General features: G+C 35.2%; 1 protein-coding gene and 1 long non-coding RNA gene across 2 annotated transcripts in view; one reads left to right on the top strand and one right to left on the bottom strand.

Annotated features, from left to right (window-relative positions):
* The window catches only part of MALRD1 (MAM and LDL receptor class A domain containing 1), a 235,169-nt gene that overhangs the window by 148,818 nt on the left and 65,334 nt on the right, over window positions 1–21,017 (bottom strand). The window contains exons 18-20 of the mRNA XM_040062159.2: window positions 10,230–10,317; window positions 7,375–7,551; window positions 4,941–5,118 (exon numbers count right to left, since the gene is read on the bottom strand). Of these exons, the coding sequence (XP_039918093.1) occupies window positions 4,941–5,118; window positions 7,375–7,551; window positions 10,230–10,317 (443 nt within the window). The remainder of the gene's footprint in view (window positions 1–4,940; window positions 5,119–7,374; window positions 7,552–10,229; window positions 10,318–21,017) is intronic.
* LOC120762382 (uncharacterized) lies at window positions 11,763–19,711 on the top strand. The gene is made up of 2 exons (XR_005703889.2): window positions 11,763–11,994; window positions 17,800–19,711. It is a non-coding gene; the product is annotated as an uncharacterized LOC120762382 (long non-coding RNA).

Here is a 21,017-nt window from a genome sequence, read left to right as displayed (position 1 = left end):
ATTAAAAAAACAAAACAAAACAACAAAAAAAACCAAACAAACAAACAAAGAACCCCAAAACAAACAAAAAACCCCCCACAAACCCTAACATTTCCCTCAACATTATATCTGCCTGGAGAAATCACAAAAAATGCTGCGAGAATTCAGAAGTGAAAGACAACTTAATATTCAAGCACTCACAAGAAGAAATTTATCACCTCCTTTATGGGCAGGGTAACAGCTTCTTAATGCACTGCTCATTATGCTGGTTAGTTCAGCCAGAAGGCCACAGGTGATATAGGAAGGAGAGAGTACTCCTGATGGACAGTACCAAGGTTTTAATTAAGGTCTATAGTGACTATGAATCTGAAAGAAATGTGGTGGGGCACATATCTTTAGGAAGCATGAGAAGATTTATGATGAGAAAGAAGGAGAATGAGAAAAATGCCTTGTTTCCTCCATATCTGTACTTGTTAGATATTCAGTGTCTGCACCAGGAGTTCTTTGACTGCTTATCTTTCTGCAGATAATACAAGGATGGGCTATTATAGATCATAACATGGGAACAAAACCTTCACAGACCTCTCCTTGCAGTTCGACATATAACATATTCATAGGCTTCAAAAAATTTCTTCCCTGACTAAAGATTTTTGCAGCTGTGAGGATATTGTTTCAGAAAAAAAGAATCTATTTTCAAAATTAAATTTTAAATTATAAAATGTTTAATTTCCAATATTCCAGTATTCTTAAAAGAAGATAAGAACTCCAACAATGTAATTAATTCTATGGGTCAGAGAAAGATTTTCTTTGCTGAACACTTCCAGCCACTTAAATTCTAATAGGTCCTAAAGAGTAACAGAAATCTGTATCTAACAACTAGAAGAAGAAGAAAAAGAAAAAGAAAAGAAAAGGAAAAAAAAAAAAAAAAAAAAAAAGGAAGACTTTCCTTGAATTAATTTAAGCATTTCTGTATATATTTAAAAAAAAATTAGAAGAGAATTGAGAGCAAACATTTGTTAAGAATGCAGATTTTCACTTACAACTATATGTGTAATATTCATTTCAATTTAGTTATTCCAAAAATAGTAAGTTTTCTTATTATGATTTGAAACTCTTTTTTTTCTAGTAACCTTCCACATCCATTAAAATTTAATATTTAGGTTTAATAAATTCAAAAACAAAAACTGGAATAGGATTGTCACGCCATAAAAAAGCAGACAATTTTTTTGGAAGACAGCTTTCTGGAAGAGTGTCATAGAGGTATTTCCTATTGCAGAAGGAAACCTCTACATGTGTTCACAGCTGTCTGTAAAATGCTGGATGCCAACTGGTCAAGTCCTTTGCATAGTGCTAGAGAAAAAAAAATTCTACCTTGAGCATCTAAATTTTATCACATGAATACAGGATTGAAGTTCAAAGGTTAATTCAAACTGAATGGAACCAAAAGTGCTTAACACACCAAAATAGGTCATTCTGTGTCCTGCAATTGGACACTGACATCAAAAGTCAGAAAGTTGCTAAAAAAACCCACCAGAAATGTGAGGAGGAATTCTTGTACTAAATGAAACAGTAGTATATTTATTATTAGATCCTAAAAGTCAAAATTCCAAAAGAAAATTTCTATCTGTGACCATGCTTCAAGTGTATCACATAAAATTTTGATGCCTTGTTTTAGGTAATACTTGTAGGTAATACGTATGAATTCTAGAAAGAAAATTAACTGTCGAAGTTTTACCCACACAAAATGATTAAAGTCTTCACTGTTTAATTTATTTTGATTATGAGACTAATCCCATGCTCTGGCATCCTAACAAAAGAGGTAAAAAAGTCTTTGAGTATATTCCCTTTCTTTGTACAAAGTTAAGTTCAATTAAATTATGATTGCTTGTAATGAAACAATCTGACATCATCCTGCAAATAATTTCTGGCCATTATCTTATTCCTAAAAGTAGGGGGTATTATTTAAGTTGGACATGCAAGGAAAAACAACCCCAAAACCAACAAACAAACAGAAAAACCCAAGAAAAAGAGAAAACACACACACACACAAGACTTAACAATTTTTTCTCCTCTTTTGAAGTTCTTAGACACAAATTTAAAACATTTCTTGACTGCTGTAAAAGCTTCTGGGCTTAAGTATATCACTTAAAACCTCTAATTTTACCTAAATTTCCTGTCCTGAATTCTGATAATGATTGTCTGAAAAGCAGACACAAAAGAAAGACAGACATATGAAAAATGTTTATCAGGGAAACTATTTACACAGCAATAATCATCACGTCAGCTTAGCGTTCTATCTCCACATCCATTTTTATCTTGATTCATTAGATTTGATGCACGAATTATCGTATCAATTAAGTGACTACAAAGTTTTCAATTAACAGTTCTACCCAAACACCATTAATAATGTCAAAGAATTTGCTACATCACTAACCCAATTCTTTAAAAAGGAAATAAACTAATAGATTCTCCATTTGCTGGTGTCAATTTAATACACTTGTTTAAGCCTGCACAGGCTGATACTTTCACTGTAGCTTTTAGAAACATAACTGCAATAAAGAATTCTATTTGCAAAGTATAGAAACATGTCACAGGAACCCTACATTTGTATAAGAATGGTCTTTTCAGTGCACAAAGACAATGTCACCTAGCCCTTTGCACAACACAAGACAGAATTTTTCTAGCTCAAGCCAGGCTCCAAAGGCAGACTCCCATAGTGGCTTCTATTCCTCCAGCCTTTGGTTGCTATATACACATACAAGCTGTTCTCTCTATTGGCAAAGTAATTACTTTCACTTAATTAATGTAATTACAGCTCCAATGACTCACACCTTCACCTCACAATTCTCCAGCCTACATGTGGCTAGCCCAAGTACTTATACTGGGGAAGCAGATGGTATGACTCCAAGTATTCACAGGTTTTTTTGCTGAAAGAACTCTTTTTAAGCTGAACTGCCAACTATTCTTGCATCAGGATGAATCCAAACACTACTATACATAGTGCTTCATATTTTATTTTAATTTGCAAACACACAAGATTACAGAAAGACAGCTTGCCTCATCTAACTAGTGGAAATTTGGGGAAAGTGGATGAGAAAATAAAACTAAATGTTGCAGGGTTTTAATTCAACAAAACTGCTGTTCTGCATCTCCTGTGGTAATTTGGAAGCATCTATTTTCTGTGCTTCTCTCTAGGCCAATAAACAAAGGGAGGGGGAAAACCGTAGAACCAAAGTGCATCTCATGTGGAACATCACAAGAGCAGTGCATTACAGAGTCACCTGAAAACTGCAATCTCTATGGATCATTTACTTTCTCTTTTCATTAGTCCCTTTCAATATACTGTTAGTTGCATTAAACTCTGAAAATATGTTGAAAACCAATAGTAGAATTCCATGTATCACTGTGCCAATGCAAACCTATAGTGGAAAGGTTGCAAAAGGATTTACTAAGTGCAAATACAGGGCTGGTATTGGCTAATATACAACAATTAAAGAGCAGTCAATGAAAGATTTGACAGCTAATTTATTGTAAACAGTTGCTCTTTTTTTATGGAATACATTTCCTTTTCATATATAATGTAGAGACCTAGAAGCAACTAGACACATTAATTCTTTGCTATGGTTGAATGATTTTTTTGTGGGTTTGGTATTGTTTTGGGATTTCTGTAAAAATACAGTAATTTTAATAACGTACACAGCAAAACTAACGTATTGAGCTCAGTCTTTAATAGTGATAGAAATTCAGGCTGAGTAAATGCAAATTTATGTCACTTTAAACTAGTAGCAATATAACAAATACTTTGTTGAAATGGTCTTAATTTAAAGACTGAGCACTCTATGGGCTATTGTCACAGAAAATAAACATACATGTCACCAGGCAAGTATTTTTCTGTTCAGAGTAATTACACTGAAAGAAATTTTCTTAGTAATGAAGTTGGATAACATTGAAAATTGTTTGTACTCAACACATTTGCTAGTTACCTGTAGGGATTTCTTCCATATGTCTGTCTTACTGTTACTTTTAACTGGAATACACTGGATTAATGCATTTTTTTAATACGCATTTTTTACTTAATTAAAAAATATTCAAACAACCTCACACATTAAAAAACAAATGTTCATGCAGAAGATAAATCAAAGATAAATCAAAGGAGTACCTTTGGTGGAGTTAGTATCTTAAGCAATCTACCTAGAATGCAACATTAATTTACAAACCTTCACTGAGAAAATAAAAACATTTTACATTTTAATATGAACTTAATATGAATCATTAACCAGAAAAATGGTAAAATAAAATGAACTGCTAAAAAAACCCCAAAAAACACATACACAAAAAAACCCCTAAGCTCAACAAAGTTAGTTCTCACTGCAATTGTTTTGAACTGCATTAGTTAAACATTAAATGACTGCAGAATTCACAGGGTGTTTTGTGTTGACTTGTACTGCCCACCCTGGGGCAAAACTTCCAGGATAAGAGCAATAGATAGCAATATCAATAACAAAATTGGCAGCAATAGATAACAAATAACAATAGCTAGTAAGGTAGAAAAGTGAGCATAAATTTTCTGTGTGAATAAAGACCTTTTGAGAAGGTATTCACCTAAAACTTATCAGGAGGATGACCACAATGTAGTAAATTAAGCAATTAATTACAAAGCCAGCTTTGAAAAGAGAAGTCAGCTTGAGAAGTGTAAAAGTAGGATGAAAATTTTTAATGGTAGGGATTGATACTGCAGTGCAACGAGCAGGGGCCAAAACCTGGTTTTGACATGCCAGAGGTCGTCTGCGGTATTGATCCTGCATACCTACTTCACCAGTTGTCAGTTAATTACATGTCATTAATAAATCAGTAAATTCCTTCAATGTTGTAAATGAAGCGGTTTTTCTCCTTGACAATCTGTATGTAGTTAAGATCACACACTCTAGAAGAGACTCAAGCACATGAAAAAATGTACTCACATAGTATGATCGGTTAATGGGCAGTGTCCTACTTGCTCAGGATAGAGATTTGCTCCTCTTCCAAGCTGCCACTTGAATGTCTTTGTGTGATCTATGGAATAATTTCCTGACATCTGTTCCAAGGCTGGTTGATGCCATCCACACAGGTCTTTATCTTCAAAGTCACAGACTTCCATAACTTTAGAGATTAACAGTGATTACTCATGTTTATATAAAAATTGAAAACCATTAACTCATGTAACAACCCAATAAGCAACATGGAAATAAAAGGATTCAATTTATAGTATTGGTGAATACATTACTAACATACATAGTTTTTTCCTTACAGATAAAACATGAATTCTATATTTTCTCCACTCTTAGACAGATCCTAGTTTTGGGAATATACCAATTCATTTGCACCTCATATCTACCTTCATGTGAGTTCTGACCAGCTTTCAGGTAATTCTAATAATGTGTCATGTAATATACAAGGAAATGAATGTAAAATTCATCAGCTGAGAATCTGTGAGCTGCTGTATGGTTCTGTCTCCAGTCTTGTAGACTGATGACATTGGCAAATTTTTGTATAATGTCTATAAAGTCCATGACCATAACTCTGAAAAAAAAAGCAAAACAACCAAATCAGATTTCAAGCAGTGCTCACAAATCTTGAAAGTTACATAAAAATATATCTATTTGGTATTAGTATCAAATCAAATTATTGTTGTCTTACTAAATGAATATGCATCTGCGTTCCAATGAGTTTTTTTTCCTGAGCAACAAAGTGGGTTCTCTAGTGATTCTACTTAGGGTAAAAAAAGCAATTTTATTTTCCATTTCTGCTGTGAATATTTATTCTCCAGCACATGGTCCAAGTTGAGTCTAGTCATTCTCCAGAACTTCGGAACAGATTTTAAGTGACTGCTGTGAGACTTGCGCAAAGGAAATAAGTATTTTTTTTTTAATTCATAAAGCCATAAAAAAATGCTGCATCAAGGAATCACAGTTTGTTGGTAGAATGTGCCTGATGCTTCCCTCCTTGAAGGCTAAAAAAAGACTAAAGAGAGTGTGTTTTGATTTATAGCTTGTATATCCTCACTGAGAAAGCAAACTGCAGCCAGTGTGATCTCTTGAGTTGCCCATATGAAGATTTGTGATGTTTCCTGAGAATGATGAGTTGCATTAAATGCTTATTCCCCTTTTTAACATGCTTTGTAAACATTATATTTAAAGTGCCTCTGAGAAAGATAACACCTTCCTGTGACCATATTTCTGTTTCAGTCAGGACATTTTTAAGTCCTAGTCCACCATTGTCATTTAAGTGATGAATATCCATCTTAGTGATGGGAAGCCTCAGAGCAAACATGTAAAGGTGTATTCTCCACAGTATTTATCTTGCTTAGAAGGAAAAGATGTTTTGTAACATAATGTAAATTTATGAGGGGAGAAATATTGAGAGGGCCCTGCATTTATGTTTCAGGGCAAGATTTCAATGGCTGGTGTTTTTTCACGCTATAGGAAAATGCTCTGTGGTACTTAAACATCAGATTAATTTCTTCCAGTTATTCCCACATGAGAAATAGACATAGGGAGTGAATGATACTTTTCCTCACTGAGCCCTCAGCCCTGAGAGAGGTGATTGAATTCCCTTCACAATGTGTAATGAATTCAGAGTTTTCATTTTCAGTGACAATTGTTTTGCTTGAAAAAGCTGATGAGGTCACTGTCTCTAGATGTCTGTCCCCCTCATTAACTGGCTTTCCTATAGTAGTGCTTTCAAGCACTGTTCTTTGAGGCAAAAGGAAGTCATTAACAGCTTCTAAAATGCTACAGTGTGAACTGCTGCAACTCAGAAGCAATCAGCAATTGTCTTAGATCTTTATGGGCATCATGTGTGGCGCCTGTCCATTATCCTCCTAAGAGTGTTCCCATAAGACTACCAGAGCATTACAGGCTGGAACTCACTTCCACCCACAGCAGACTGAATTTCACAATTATTGCTGATGCTGAAACAATTTTGTATAAAAAAACCCTCAACAACCAAACAAGAAAACAAAACCCATACTCATTGAAGTAGGTGAGAAGTGGGTGCAGTTCTCTCAGATATCCACCCCAAACATGAGACTAAAGTTTTTTTCTCTTCCAGTCTGGACTAGTGAACATTTTAAGACACTTAAAATTCTTGTATATGGTTACCAATCATTAGGGAACTGAGGATTCCTTCCCCTGCCACATTTCAGTAGTAATTGAATTAAAATGTTGACCCTGAATCAGAAGGCAGAAAGTGCATTATATCACATATATTAAAAGTAAAGTGTTATTATTTTCCTGGGCAAAATCCCATTAAAATAACATCTAGGTACTACTACCAAATTGCAAAAATAAGATAGAGCTGCTAAAGCAATGTGTTTAAGACCCACAAACTAGTAAGAACATAATTTGATCCACTCACCACAAGCTGATTCATCAGACTTATCCGAGCAATCAGGTCTAAAATCACACTTCTGGATCATCTGGATGCAGTGGCCAGAGGCTCGACAGACAAACTCCTTCTCTGTGCAGTTGTTCATGGGGAGCGTGGCAGGAACTGAAGTTCCCAAAGTAGTTGTAGAAATAGTGGGCAAGTTTCCTTTGAAAAAGGAGGCAAAAAGGTGTTGAGCATCCCAGATTCATAATGATTTCTCCCCTTGTCACTGCCCCCTTTTTCCAGGGTATAGCTTTACTGGAATCAAGTGACTTAAATGCTGTTCAGCAGGAATTGAATTGGAGCTTTCCTCAGTGGAAAATACTAGTTTTGTCACACCATCCATACAATCTTTGACACTTGCAGGATTTACTCCTCTTGCTAGTCTTTCAAATTTGGATTAACCCAGTGAGTAATTTCAAAAAAATAATGGCTAGACTCACACAGCAATCACAGAAACTGATTTTCCCTGTGAACCAAGGTTAACAGATTATTGAGATGATAATGTGGTTTTTAACATGTTGATTACTACAAGCAGCTGTGGAAATTACTATGTAACCTTCTTACCTTGTAAATTTATTGCTGAAAAAAAATTATTTTCTCATTAGAGAAATTATTCTGAGGTCACCACCTCGTTCCACCACCTCCTTTATATTTCATTCAAACTCATTATCACTTCTTTCAAATCAATTGTCTTTTTTTGTTCTCCTGTTCTTTACTATGTGCCTTTCTTCAAACTTACTCTCTTTTCTTGAAAATCTTTGCTATTATTGTCCATAAAAGGAATTTCCATTATAAAACTCCTCTTTAAAATTTAATAATTTATGAAATTATTAGCTGTAGTGCACAATGCACCTGAGCAGGACACCTGAGTTAACTAAAGAGCACATGTGAAGACTTTTTATATTAAATGTATCTGGGATAGCAAGGACCTTTTTTTTTTTAATCCCTGGAGGCTGGAGCACTACTATTGATAATAAATTACCCATTTCTGTTTTGTAGGATAGAAAGCAAGTCTGTGACTTTAAATAAATTATTTTTGAGTCAAATAAATGATACTCTCAAAATGTCCTAAAACTCAAATAAAAGACTTAGAATAAGGATGTTTGAAGAATTGTAAGAATTGAATGAATTGATAAATTTATCTACAACTCAGAATAACAGCAAGAACCATAGGTCCATAGGTCAGAAATTTTTTAATATAAATGCCACACTCAAGCCTCTGCTCCTGATACACTGAATGGAAGAAGAAATTTTGAATAACCATAGCCTTCACAACACCCGAAAAGAAAGGAGGTTCTGATACTTCCTTTATTTAGAAACAATTTATTTTCTATACTTTATTAAATTGTATTTTGTCCAGAATAAGCATCACTGAATAGCCTTTGGTTTGGGCATTCAAATAATGTGTTGAAGCAGCATATTCAAAATTCAAAAGATTCAACATCTTTAACGTTACTTATGAGAGATTTTGCTGCCAAGCTGTCAAGCCCATCTCTCCCTGTCAGTATTTGGTCAGATAAAGTGGAACAAAAGCAATTGGGCAGTGCTTGATGCTAGTGCAGGGACAGGGGCACCCTCCTTTTTCAACCCGATCCAACTTGTGTTACGTATGGTGAAATACACCATAGCTGTTGTATATTTTGCAGGCTATTCCTACAGTCTCTTTGACTGTTTTGTTGTTGTTGTTGTAATATTTTTATGGCATGGAGGAGATAAAGGCAGGACCCTGGACTGTCTCAAAAATTGCTCTCAATTTTAAAAATATATAGAGCACCAAACCTGATTCCTGTCCACCATTATACTTGAGTATTTTCATTTTATCTTTCCATAAAAAATGAGGAATATTTTTCTTAGTTATGAACTTTGAAACTCTGACCCTCTATGCATTCCAATTTCTTATTTATTTTTAAAGTTTTCCTCCTAAATAATTTGAAAATATTTAAGGATTTTCTGATTAGTTTAAGATTTTCTTTCCTGAATATAAGGCTCAATCCATTAACTGAGTATTTACAAAAAGCCTTTCCATCTATAATGTTATAATAACTGCTTTACTCTTTATATATGTGGTAAAACACGAGATAATTATTAGCGAAAGAAATGCACATTTGATAATCCTTGTAGAACTAATATATCTGTAAGAAATTTTGGAGTAGTAGAACAAAATGCATCTGCACTAGGGTGTTTTAAAGGGCTAACATACTAATATTCAGACACTGTTTTAAATTGTTTGCTGCTATACAGCATAGTCATGACTTTAAGGCAACTCTCACACCACATTTAACTCTGCAATGCCTGCTGCAGCTGAGAGTAGCTGCCTTAAATTCTCTCCCATTGTGAACTCCATGTCCTGAGTCTGATATCTTGAAACGTGTGTATTTTAGGATATAATATTTTACAAATCTATAGAGATTGTTCTACACTTGGTAATAATGAATTTTGACAACAGGTTGCTCTATCACCTCAGCCATTTGTGTGCTGTCACGTGAGAGCAATTGGCACAGCAAATACATTAAGAATTATTAGGGGGAGGTGGAAAGCTGTATCAAACTGAATTGGCTGAATGAAAGGTCAGTTCATTTACACACAGCTAAGTTTCTTTTACATTCTAGGAATCAAGATCTAAAAGAGTACGGAAGCTGCACACTTCTCACTAAGGATCTCTTTTGGACCTTCCAGGACCTGTTTGGTGCTGATGCCTGGATATGAGGGGCTGAGAAGCAGTGAAACAAGTCTGAATTTCCCGAGTCTCAGTTTAACCTGGCTTTTACTTTTCTAGCAATATTTACAAATGACAGCAATGAATCAGCTCACAGCTTTGAGATGTGCATTTCAACTCTTACCATTGTAAAGAGAACAGCCCAGAAAAGACACATCATCAAGTCCAATGTCTCCAGTGAAACCATCTCCTACGGTACCTTCTACCAAAATCTAGGAAAACAAGAAATACAAAAGCATTTTTCAGTGTATAGTAGACTTCCACTTCTCATTAAATATTTCTTATAATTGATAGAAGAGTCATTTTACATGTTTCACACCTAAAATGAGATTAAATTTATTCTGGGGGACATAGTCTATTTAATGACAATTTATGAAAGAGACTAATTATTATCAGCCTTCACTGGTGGTCACATTAATCATAGTGAACTGTAACAGAATGATTGGCTTCACAATGGTGTAAATTCACTGAAACATCACTGTGGTATAAAATGATGGCAAGACATTATCATAAGTGGCATATTATGATTACTTCCTTTGGTACTCATTGCAATAACATTAATCATACTTAAATATAGTACCATTCATTAAAAAAAAATTATAGACTCTTATACACATTTCAGTGTGATGAAAACAATTAGGCAGGTAAGAAATGAGCTATGGAGCCTTTTAAAGAAAAATATTCTACTATTTCATTAGACTTGTCAATGCTGTGTTTGCTTCATTATTTTCTATTGCCAGGGAATAGGACAAGTTGGTGTTTTTGAAATACTCTCTGGAAGATTGAATAAACCTCCTCTCCTCTGCCTGTTGCTGAGTGATAAATGTCTAGCAAGTGATTAGTGAAAGATTTGCCAAGAATATTCTTAGTTTAACTAAATAATAAATCCCTATATATAAAAATTAAGGCCTTCTCAAACCACATTCTTTTTTGCTGATCCAACAGAGTCCAAATACTATTATTTCTTTGCCATTGTTTTAAATCCTTACTTTACATGCTACACACACATTCAGTTTCAGAAATGCTGTATAATATTTCTAATGTATTTTTTTCAGTTTTTTCCTCACTTCAGGAAAAAATTCTTACACATTAGTGAAGTATAAATAGTGGCCAAAATATGACAGTTCTGCTTTGGAGTACTATTAGTTCTACCAGTTTTGTTGTAATTTATTTATGTGCAGTTTTATTTTTAAAGAATAGTTATATTCTGTTGGAGTCCAGGGCATTCCTTTGGTTGCCCTGGAGGGTCAGGGACCTGGGCAGGGGGGTCTGGGACCCCAGCCCAGAGCCCAGAGCTCAGAGAGACACTGGCTTTGATTTCAGTCCATGGGAAAAACTTCCTACACTGAGGGAAGGTTTACAGGCCACAAGAATGTGAGAAATAGTAGTTTAGCTTATCACAGGGTGAGAAAATAGTAGTTTTAGGCTCCTAGCATTGAAGTGAATGGGGACAAGATGGAGAATCTGGGGCGTTGTCTCCTTCTTCTTCCTTCTTCTTCCCTCACTCCATTGCCGCATTGACGTGGCACAAAGTAGTTGGTGAGGATTGGGTCAAAGTAAAGATGACCTTTTTAGTAATAGTGATAGACATTGGTAAGAAATAGTAAATAAGAAATACGTAGTAATTAGTATAAAAGATAAGGACAGCCCAGCTCGGGGGGAGACGTGAGGAATCCATGCAGCTGCGAACATCTTGTCGGACTCCGAGAAAATTGTAAGATAAGAAACAATAAACGAAGTATGCAACCTTGAGAAATCTGAACCTGAGAACTCCGTCTCTTCCTTCGGCTCGACTCGGAGCTGTGCAGGGGAGTAAGGACCCTGAAACCACCTCAATGTTGGGGTAAGCCCCCGACAATATTCAACAAGAACCATTTTTCATATGTTATGTAAGTAGAGATTTTAAATATTATACTTGAAATTTATTACCCTTTACCATGAGGGAAAAGTACTTAAAAAATGCAAGGAATGGCCTTAACCCTGTGAAAGTAAAAGGAATAATATCAGTCTAAATATGTTAACACTGACAAATTTGTTTCTGGTATTCTGCAGTTGCATGTGAATTCTAGATTTATTACTGATTCTGACATCACCAGAGTAAATAAAAATGATTACATTTCATTTATGTAGTATGTCCATCAGACAAAATAAATTAGTATGCTAAAAGAAGACAGGTATATGTCCCCTACTATGGATATGCTCCAGATGGGCCATTTTAGCACAAAATATATTTCATGTGAATGAAACAGTAAATTACATCATTGCTTTTTATTGCTCTCACAGCAGTATGGGATTCTTATTTTCCCTTCAGGATACCCACAAATATTCTTTACAATATTACCCCAGGCTTTTGGGTTTTTTAGATTAAAATGGCAACAATGCTACAGTACTGGTACCAATAGCAATGACATGGTTAGAAATGGGAAACAGGATAAACCAAAACATCTACTATTTGGAAAAGCCATGCAAATAAATGTATTATTTCAAAATGACAAATCTCCTCCCAGTGTAATTTTGATAGGCAAACAGCAGTTTAAATATAATTTTCAATTTTTTTTCAAAGTATGAATGATTATCTATTTGCAATTATTACTTATAAATTAGCTCGAATTCAGCAAAAGAGGTGGTGAGTTTGTTGAATTACACAGCTATTACTAACATAAACACAAATACCCTCACAACTACATTAATTTTCAATGGGATTGGATTATGCACTTGTGGATGTCACTGCTGGATATTCAAGGAGCTTCAGTCCCCAAATCTGCCTGTGCCGTGTCTCCATTCCTGACAGACACATGGGCTGAGGACATCCTTATTTAACATCTTCCACCAACATTTCCTTTAGGGAAGCTGCACTCTTGCATGTTAAGCAGGACTATTTTTTTACAGGTATTAAAAATATCCAAAGTTAGAAGTGACAGGACACAGTTCTCTAGGGGAAATTGAATTCAGAATACCCTTATACTGATTATCATTATGATTGTGTTGTTTGAAATCTCCCCACCCACTTAAAACTGAAAATAATTTATAAGTTTAGAGGCCCAATGCAGAGCATGGTCTCTGTAGCTGTGGTTAAACTTTGACCACATAAATTAATTTGCCAGATGTAATTCTGCAAACTTCATATGATACTATTAAGCAACCTTTAGGAAATTCATTTGTTGTGAAACCCATTTCACATCACATTTATTATTTAAATGAGAATAAATTGTTCCCAATTTCATGTTTTCAGAAGTCTAAGATCCAGACAATGAAGGATCAAAAGGTATTTGACATAGAAAAGAGGGGAAAAACCCAATTCTGTGAAAGCAATCTGTATTAGAATGACACTCTGTATACATAGAAGGAATGATCCCTTAAGACTTTGAACAAAATAGGGTTTTGAAAAGTGAAGTGATGTTATGACAAGTGTTAATAGAGGAATTACAATGGGTAATATTGTTTTCTACAAATGATCATTTTTCAGAGTAATGCTCATTTCTGTCACTAGCCAGCTCCCACTGAAGGTTGACAAAGTAAAATCTAAATTTCTACACAAGCATATATTAAGATAGAATGGAATTAATTTCAAAAACTGTGGCATATTCAAAATTCTGAGGGTTTCTGAATGTCTAGGAAATAGTGATATTAGTTCTAATGTATTTAACTTGCAATTTAGATAAACAGTAACTCAGGTTTGACACAGGAGATGTGAACAGTGCTATTTAGTGATTTTTTTTTTTTTTCTAGTTAGAGCACAGTAATTTTGATTAGGTTTCTATGATGATTTCTGGCAAGAAATCATGTGATATGGTTTGAATAGGAAAGAACAACCACATTAATAACTGAAAAATACGTTTTTTCATAAAAAACCCTTTGTTGTAACTTACTGAAAGCAAAGTAATACACATTTCACTGCATAGCTCTGAAGTAAACTAACCCTATGTTTTAATGTTAGGAATGGATAAAAAAATTGTATAATAATGATGTATAATAACTTTTCATCAAAAAAGCAACAAATTCCTTATGAGGTGATGGAACATTTGTAATTGCAGACAAAGGTCACGCCACAGAACAAATCTTCAATTCTTCTTTTTTGTTAAGATATTTTTGTCCAATGATCATGTCACAAGTCATGTCATAACTTCACTGTAGAATGTTTTTTTCAAGAACGCATTAACATATTCCTATAATTTCTCAAGAAGTACATTAAAAGGGAAACTGTTTTCCAAGAAAACACAATGCTTTCAGAAAAAAAAAAATTGAAAAAGAAGAAATTTAGATTTTATTTTGAATTTTTGAGTAGTTATTAATTCATATCAAATAAGATATTGGCTGCTTTTTGATGGGTCCAAAGATAGTAATTTACTCTTCCATGGCTTTGTTTCTCTGCTTCTTCAGCTGCCATCAAAGGAGTAGGCACTGTGGACTTGATTATTCTTCCAATCGCTCATCTAGATGTCCATTAGTTTCATTCTGTTCACATGGCACTGAACTTTTCCTCTGTACCTTCTGCAAAACGCTTTGTCTTAGGAAAAAAATGGATGCGTGGGTTATCACAGTCTGTTCCAGTTTCCCTCTCTTGTGGGAAAGATTTAGGCAATCAGAGCTATTACGTGCTGCATGGAGCCCTTCTCACCCCAAAAGCAAGCACAAGGGGAAACCTGCCATCAGCTCTGGAAAGATTATCAACACTGGGTCAGCACATCATTTTAATTGTACCCATTGAAAAACTCAAAATCACACTGCCCTTCTTCAAAGCTCATCAGCCCCTTTCTTTTGTGACCACTGAAAACACTTTAGAAATCAATGTCTCAAGACTTCAAAAGGTGAAATAAAGTCCTTTCACACAGGTGTCCAAATGAATTGTTACCAGCAATCTTAAGGTTACACACATCAAATATGAAAAATCTTGTGTCAAATATTTGATGTTTTACAGTGCTTGGTTTTACAAGATACTGAAAAACACTAGTTCTAGTTCAGTAGAATACTTTATCACACTTCACTGTAAGCTTGTGAGCCATCGTGCTGATTTATGGTGTTTTTCAGAGCATTTCTCTAAAGTGCAGGGATGAATCATATTTCTATCCCGTTTTAGACTATTCACTGATATTGGTGGGATTAATAACTACATATTCTGGGAGTCTTTACTTTCCTGTATTAAGGCCACAAAACTTCATTCAAGAGAAAAGATCCTGTTGTCATTCTGTAGTAATAGCACTGGAAGAATTATTGCAGAAGTATAATATAGTCAGTGCCTAAAAATTTCTGGGATTCTGGGTTTATAAAACAACATGTTTAGCCTGCCTACCTGAGAAATATCTCTATAGAAATTATGATTATGAAACTTAAGGTGGTTTAATATATTTAAACCACCTTAAATTCATGGTTCATTTTGAATTAATCTACAAGGATACTCAAAATATGCTTTCTTTTCTCTCAAACACAATTTCTCTCAGATTTTATATGTAAATAAGGAAAACAAACTGGCTGAGTTACTGTATCAAATACCTGGATTTATGGTCCTGAAAGAAGCGTCCCACATTGACCAGGATGACTTGTTATGACCTGAGCACTTCTGTCCCTCCCTTCTGTACAGTAGAACATATCAAGATATAAACGGCTGCAGAAAGACATCTGCACATCTCTGTCTAGGGAAGCTTGAACGGAGCCGAATGGACAGATTTTATCTGACCTATGCAGTCCTTACTGTGAAGGCAATTCTTCCATGCTGAGATAAAGAGCATCCTAAGAGGAGACATGCTCTGCTTTCTTTTCAGTGTTTGTGAAAACATTTTTGATAATAAACAGTGCATTATCTGTTCAGCAGCAAATGCTAGCTAGCAAAGGGATCACTATTAGACCTTCTGCCTAAAGATGTGGACCTCTCCTGACCCTAAGGATTTTTCCTGACTTAGGTATACAGAATTGGTGCTCCTACATCTGTGCATATAGCTTTAATGTCCCAAAGTAAGAAAACAGTAACTTGGAGATATCACCAGAACATGTGGATTGACATGAAATTCTGTCTTCAGTACAGTGAATGAGAGTTTTGATATGTACTTCAGTGAGTAGATTTTTACATTGTTTCTTAATTCTGCTATAAGCATACTCAATAAACAGAAAGATTGTAAAAATATTTTTAAAACTCTGTTTGATATAAAGCATAGAACTATGGGAGGAAATTTAATTAAATCTTCAACAAAGCACAGCTTTCCTGTGAAATTCCTGTTATATTTTCAAAGATAGTCTCTAAATCCAGTTAAGTCATGAGATAAAAATAACTAACATTTTCCTTCTCCTTGAAAAGTTATCCAAGTCTCATTTTCCTGTTCGGCTCCTGCTCAGAGTAATGTAGTAATATCAATAGGAAATGTGAGACAGTACTCTTAATTTTCAGGAAAATGAAACTCCAATCTTACATGATGCCCTTTGAATTCAAATGGCCCAACACAGTTTCTCAGCAGGCTGTGGGTTCTGAAAGATGGTGAAAGTTTTTCATTACTTCAGGTTTTCCATATTTAAAATGTGGGCAGAACTTCACAGTTCAGTAGTGAATAGAAAGACTATTTTTACTTTATGTGAATTCTTTTGAGTAGCCTGAATGTAAATAGGGGGGAAAAAAGTAAAAAAAACACTCACCCCAGCCCCCTTTTTCTCTTCCCTCTCAAGGAAAAACAAATTGCAAGGAAATTAGAGACATGAAATTTAAGAATAAAATTTTCACTGGAAAAGGCATTATTAAAGATAGGTTAGAAATTCTTATTCCTTGTCCCCTTTGTGCACAGGTTGTGACTCGATGACATTATGACAAGTCTTCCACAGCATAACAAAACAATAGCATAAAGAATAAATTATTTCTCTTAAAGTTGGTCATCTCTTAAGTATTCTGATAACACCTAACCAAACACCACCATCTCTCCCAAAGACCTGAACTAAGCCCACGAAATTTTCTCTAAAGTTTTGTATAATGTATTTCTCTGATTTCTCATGTGATTTCCTTGTTTACACAGTTTTCTATGTTCTGAAATCTATTTATCAAAAATGGCAAAACTGTTGTTTAGGAATGACTTTTTAAAACCCCACAACTTATTTTTCAAATACTCTACATTATACCACACACATTTTCAGTATGAAAATTCTTGTATTTTACTTCATACTGAAGGTGTTGAATAGTTTTCACTATCAACACAAAGTTCACCACCATCCACAAAGTCTTAGGGTTACTTTTTACGCCTTCCCGCAAGTGCCTTGGTTCCCACGTTGTCCACTCTATGTGTATACTGTTCCTGACCTAGATAGTGGACTAGTTAGGAAACCTGGGCATGCATTGCCCAAACTAGAGCCTATACAAATTCTGCATGAATTATGAACATGAGATTGACGTGTGATAAGTCATCTTTTGTTCCTGGCCCTCTACAGCCCCTTGAAGACCTACAAGTGCAAGAATCAAAGCTGCCATACCGAAAGGCGTTGACCCTTCAACAATACAGACTTGGACTAATCCACACAATTGGCCTGACAGAGCAACCTCTGGCACAGTTCAGACACCCTGAAACCATCTCAGCACATCACACCTGCCAGGACACATTCTAAAAATACATGAGTGTTAAATAAAAATAAGACAGCTGCATTTTGGGGTTTGGGTATGTGGTTATTGTTTCTGGTTGGTTGGTTGATTTTTCTTCTTTTTATCTTTTTTAAATAACTTGCAGAATTTTGTAGGCTTTGCCCTGGACTTCGTATGAAAATTGTGGCCAGCCAGCCAAGGGAGTAGATTCTGCTGCTCTGCTCCACCCTGGTGAGCCCACACCTGGAGTGCTGCATCCAACCCTGCATTTCCCAGCATAAGAACCACAATGACCTGCAAAAGTAGGTCTAGAGGAGGGCCAGAAGAAATGGTCAGAGCATTGGATCATCTCTCCTATGAAGACAGTGTGAAAGATTTGAATTTAGGGAAAGGAAGGAAAATGGAAGGAAATGTGGCAGCATTTCAATACTTAAAGCTGGCTCATAAGAAAGACAGAGAGGCTTTTCCCCAAGACTTTTACAGATAGGACAATGGTCAATGATTTTAAATTGAAAGAGAAGAGATTTAGATTGGACATGAAGAATATTTTTACAGTGACCGTGAGAAGTATGCTGGTCAGGTTGGATGAGAATTTAAGCAACCTTTCATCTGGTGCAAGATGTTCCTCCCCATTTGGATATTTAAAGGTCCATGTTAGTCAATTAATAAAAACTTGCTTCAGAGCCAACTACATACAAAACTGTGTAGGTCTGTCTAAAACCACAGGCTGTACAATGCCACACTGAGAACAAAATGAGAATGATTGTAAACAGACCAGAAACCAAGAACACAATGTAAATGTAAAAACCACAGAGTATTGTGCAATATGCAAAGAGGTATCGGGATGAAAGAAGCCAACACACAGATCAGAAACAAAGAAGAATAGTTAGCAAAAGAGCTACTGAGATGCAGCAAATATGTCTAGATATCCATTTATTTGCAGTAGTGTGGCAGGAGTAAGGAGCAACAAAAGCAAATGGCAACATTTGAAGGACAAGGACGAAAAAAAAGAAAAAAAGCCCCTGAGTTCCTGAATACTAATCTCAGCAGATTATTAGGGGAAGTACAAAGGAGAAGAGTAGGAGAAGGAAGATGAGGAATGATAAATTGAAAATTGAAACTGAAGCTGTTTTTTGAGTGGAAATCCGTGCTGTCTAAATCGTTGTGTGGAAATTGCTAGCAGGGAAGGAATCAAAAGCAATACCATAAAAATGATCACAAGTGGGTATTAGACATATAATAAATGTCTTAGAGAAGTCCTTGATAAGATCAGAGCTGCTTCAACACCAGATTTTAATGAAAAATATGTATCTGACCAACTAAACATTAACACACTCCTATTGGTATATCAAAACATGCTGAAATGAGGCCCTGAAGAAGGAAGCAAGTAGACAATCATATCAAGGCAAAAGGCTAGCAACACTTGGCAGTAATAAAGCTGATTCAATAAGGGTGAAAGTGACTGCAGAAAATCTGAAATCACAGCCAGAATATCAAAAAGAATGAGCCTCCCAAGGTATCAGAAGCTCTGTGCAGCGCAGTGCCTCACAGCATGAGCACAGATGCGTGGTGGCAAGGTTGGCTGTCCAGCCAGCTCAGTGTTTGTGTCCCCATGGATGGCATCATCCACAGCAATGCCACATCCTGGCATGCAGTGGTTCCACCCAGACTCTTAGCAGTGTATGGCAGGTGGGAGGTCGTAGTTGCTATTGTGCTACTAGCCCTTAACAGACTTTTCTTCTGATAATTCGCCAAGTTACTTATTGACTTCATTTATAGTTTCTTGTATCCAAAACATCCCTCAGCAATGAACTGTACAACAGACCATCCTAAATTACTATTTCCTTTTGCTTGGATTGTGTTACTTAATGATTTCATAGAATACCACTCTTGTCTCTATTCAGAAAAATCACTAATGATCTTTCTCTCTGAAGCTTCTCTGTGACACTGTTGATTAGATGTTTCTCTGCTAAATCTCAAGCCTCTCTCTTTCTGAAAGGAACAGAGTTTACCCAGGTGTTCTAGAAAGGATCAAACATTTCCTTTTTTTTTTTTTTTTCCTAGTTTAATATTCCAAAAATAAAGGTAAATACACAAATACTTGGATTTGTTTTCTTTCTTCCTGTGCTTTCCAAACTAGGAAATAATACTCCTCCTTGGGACAATAAAGATTAATGCACACACTTCCAGAGAAGTTGCAAAGAAGTTTGGTTAAGTTTGATCAGCTACATGTTCTCAAACACACCAGTATAAGTCCAGTATTCCAACTTGATGCTTATCAATTAATGATTAGAGAAGACTGAAAAATTTACACAAGTTTACAAAATTATGATGTTACTAATCCTATTAAAATCTTCTCTTTGAGGGGCTGTGAAATGGGATACAAGATCTAAAATTTGTAATTTCCATAGTTCTGATGCTTTTTATGTAGGAAACGAAATTTTAAATTTTCTTACCTAAAGGATATTATAGCTAACAAAGAAGACTAGTAAGTCATTATCTTGTCTAAAATTGGCAAAAAGGGTATTAGTTTAAGTCCCCTGTACTATTCATGTATTAAATATAAATAGAAATGCATGAAAGAAAAACATCATGTACTGAAACTTCACATCTTGCCACATTGGACTCTTTTTGTTTGAAACAGAACCCCAAATCACTAGAAAAAACAGTTTCTAAAATGGGATTACACCAAAATTTCCATTTACTACTACAGTTCTGAGTCTTTCATTACAGAAATGGCTGGTGGGGTAAGGGTGTTGATCAATCCTCTTTTCTCAGAAAAGTAATTGCAAGAAACAGCATGAATTGCAGAAATAACAGAAGAGTGATTTGTATAATGCTGTATCAGTTATTACATAGCAGATCATCAGAATCCCCAAACAACAACTGCTATCTCATCTCACCAAGGACTGAAAAGGAAGAGTAGAGGGTGAAAAAGCAGAACAGCCTATGTGATTGTAACCTAATCCACTTAGTACCTTATGTACGGGTTTTAGCCCTTCCTATCTCTCTTGACAAGTTGAATGACAAGTGCCTGGATGTAAAAGATGTATGCTCACTACACATGTATTTGACACCAAACTGATATGCCGAAGCCATACCAAAAACCATAATACAAGTACCTGTATATTAAAAACAAAAGTAGTACAACAGATAAAAATAACAGTTGGAGAAGGAATGTTGTTTATATTTGTGGTCATAGAATATAGTGCTATTCTATATTCATAGCAAATGTATCATTTTAATTTTCAATCAATATTCCATTACTTTCTAAGCTAATACTTAATTAATAAAAAGATCAAAATTATTATAGTGGATTTTTTGTTTACTTTCTTAGCCACTCGTAAAATAGGAAAATATCAA

Source organism: Hirundo rustica, chromosome 1 (assembly GCF_015227805.2).
Source record: "Hirundo rustica isolate bHirRus1 chromosome 1, bHirRus1.pri.v3, whole genome shotgun sequence".
In the NCBI taxonomy this organism is placed as follows: Eukaryota; Metazoa; Chordata; class Aves; order Passeriformes; family Hirundinidae; genus Hirundo; species Hirundo rustica.
Note: the sequence above shows the minus strand (reverse complement) of the source record. Positions and strands in the feature narration are given on the sequence as shown.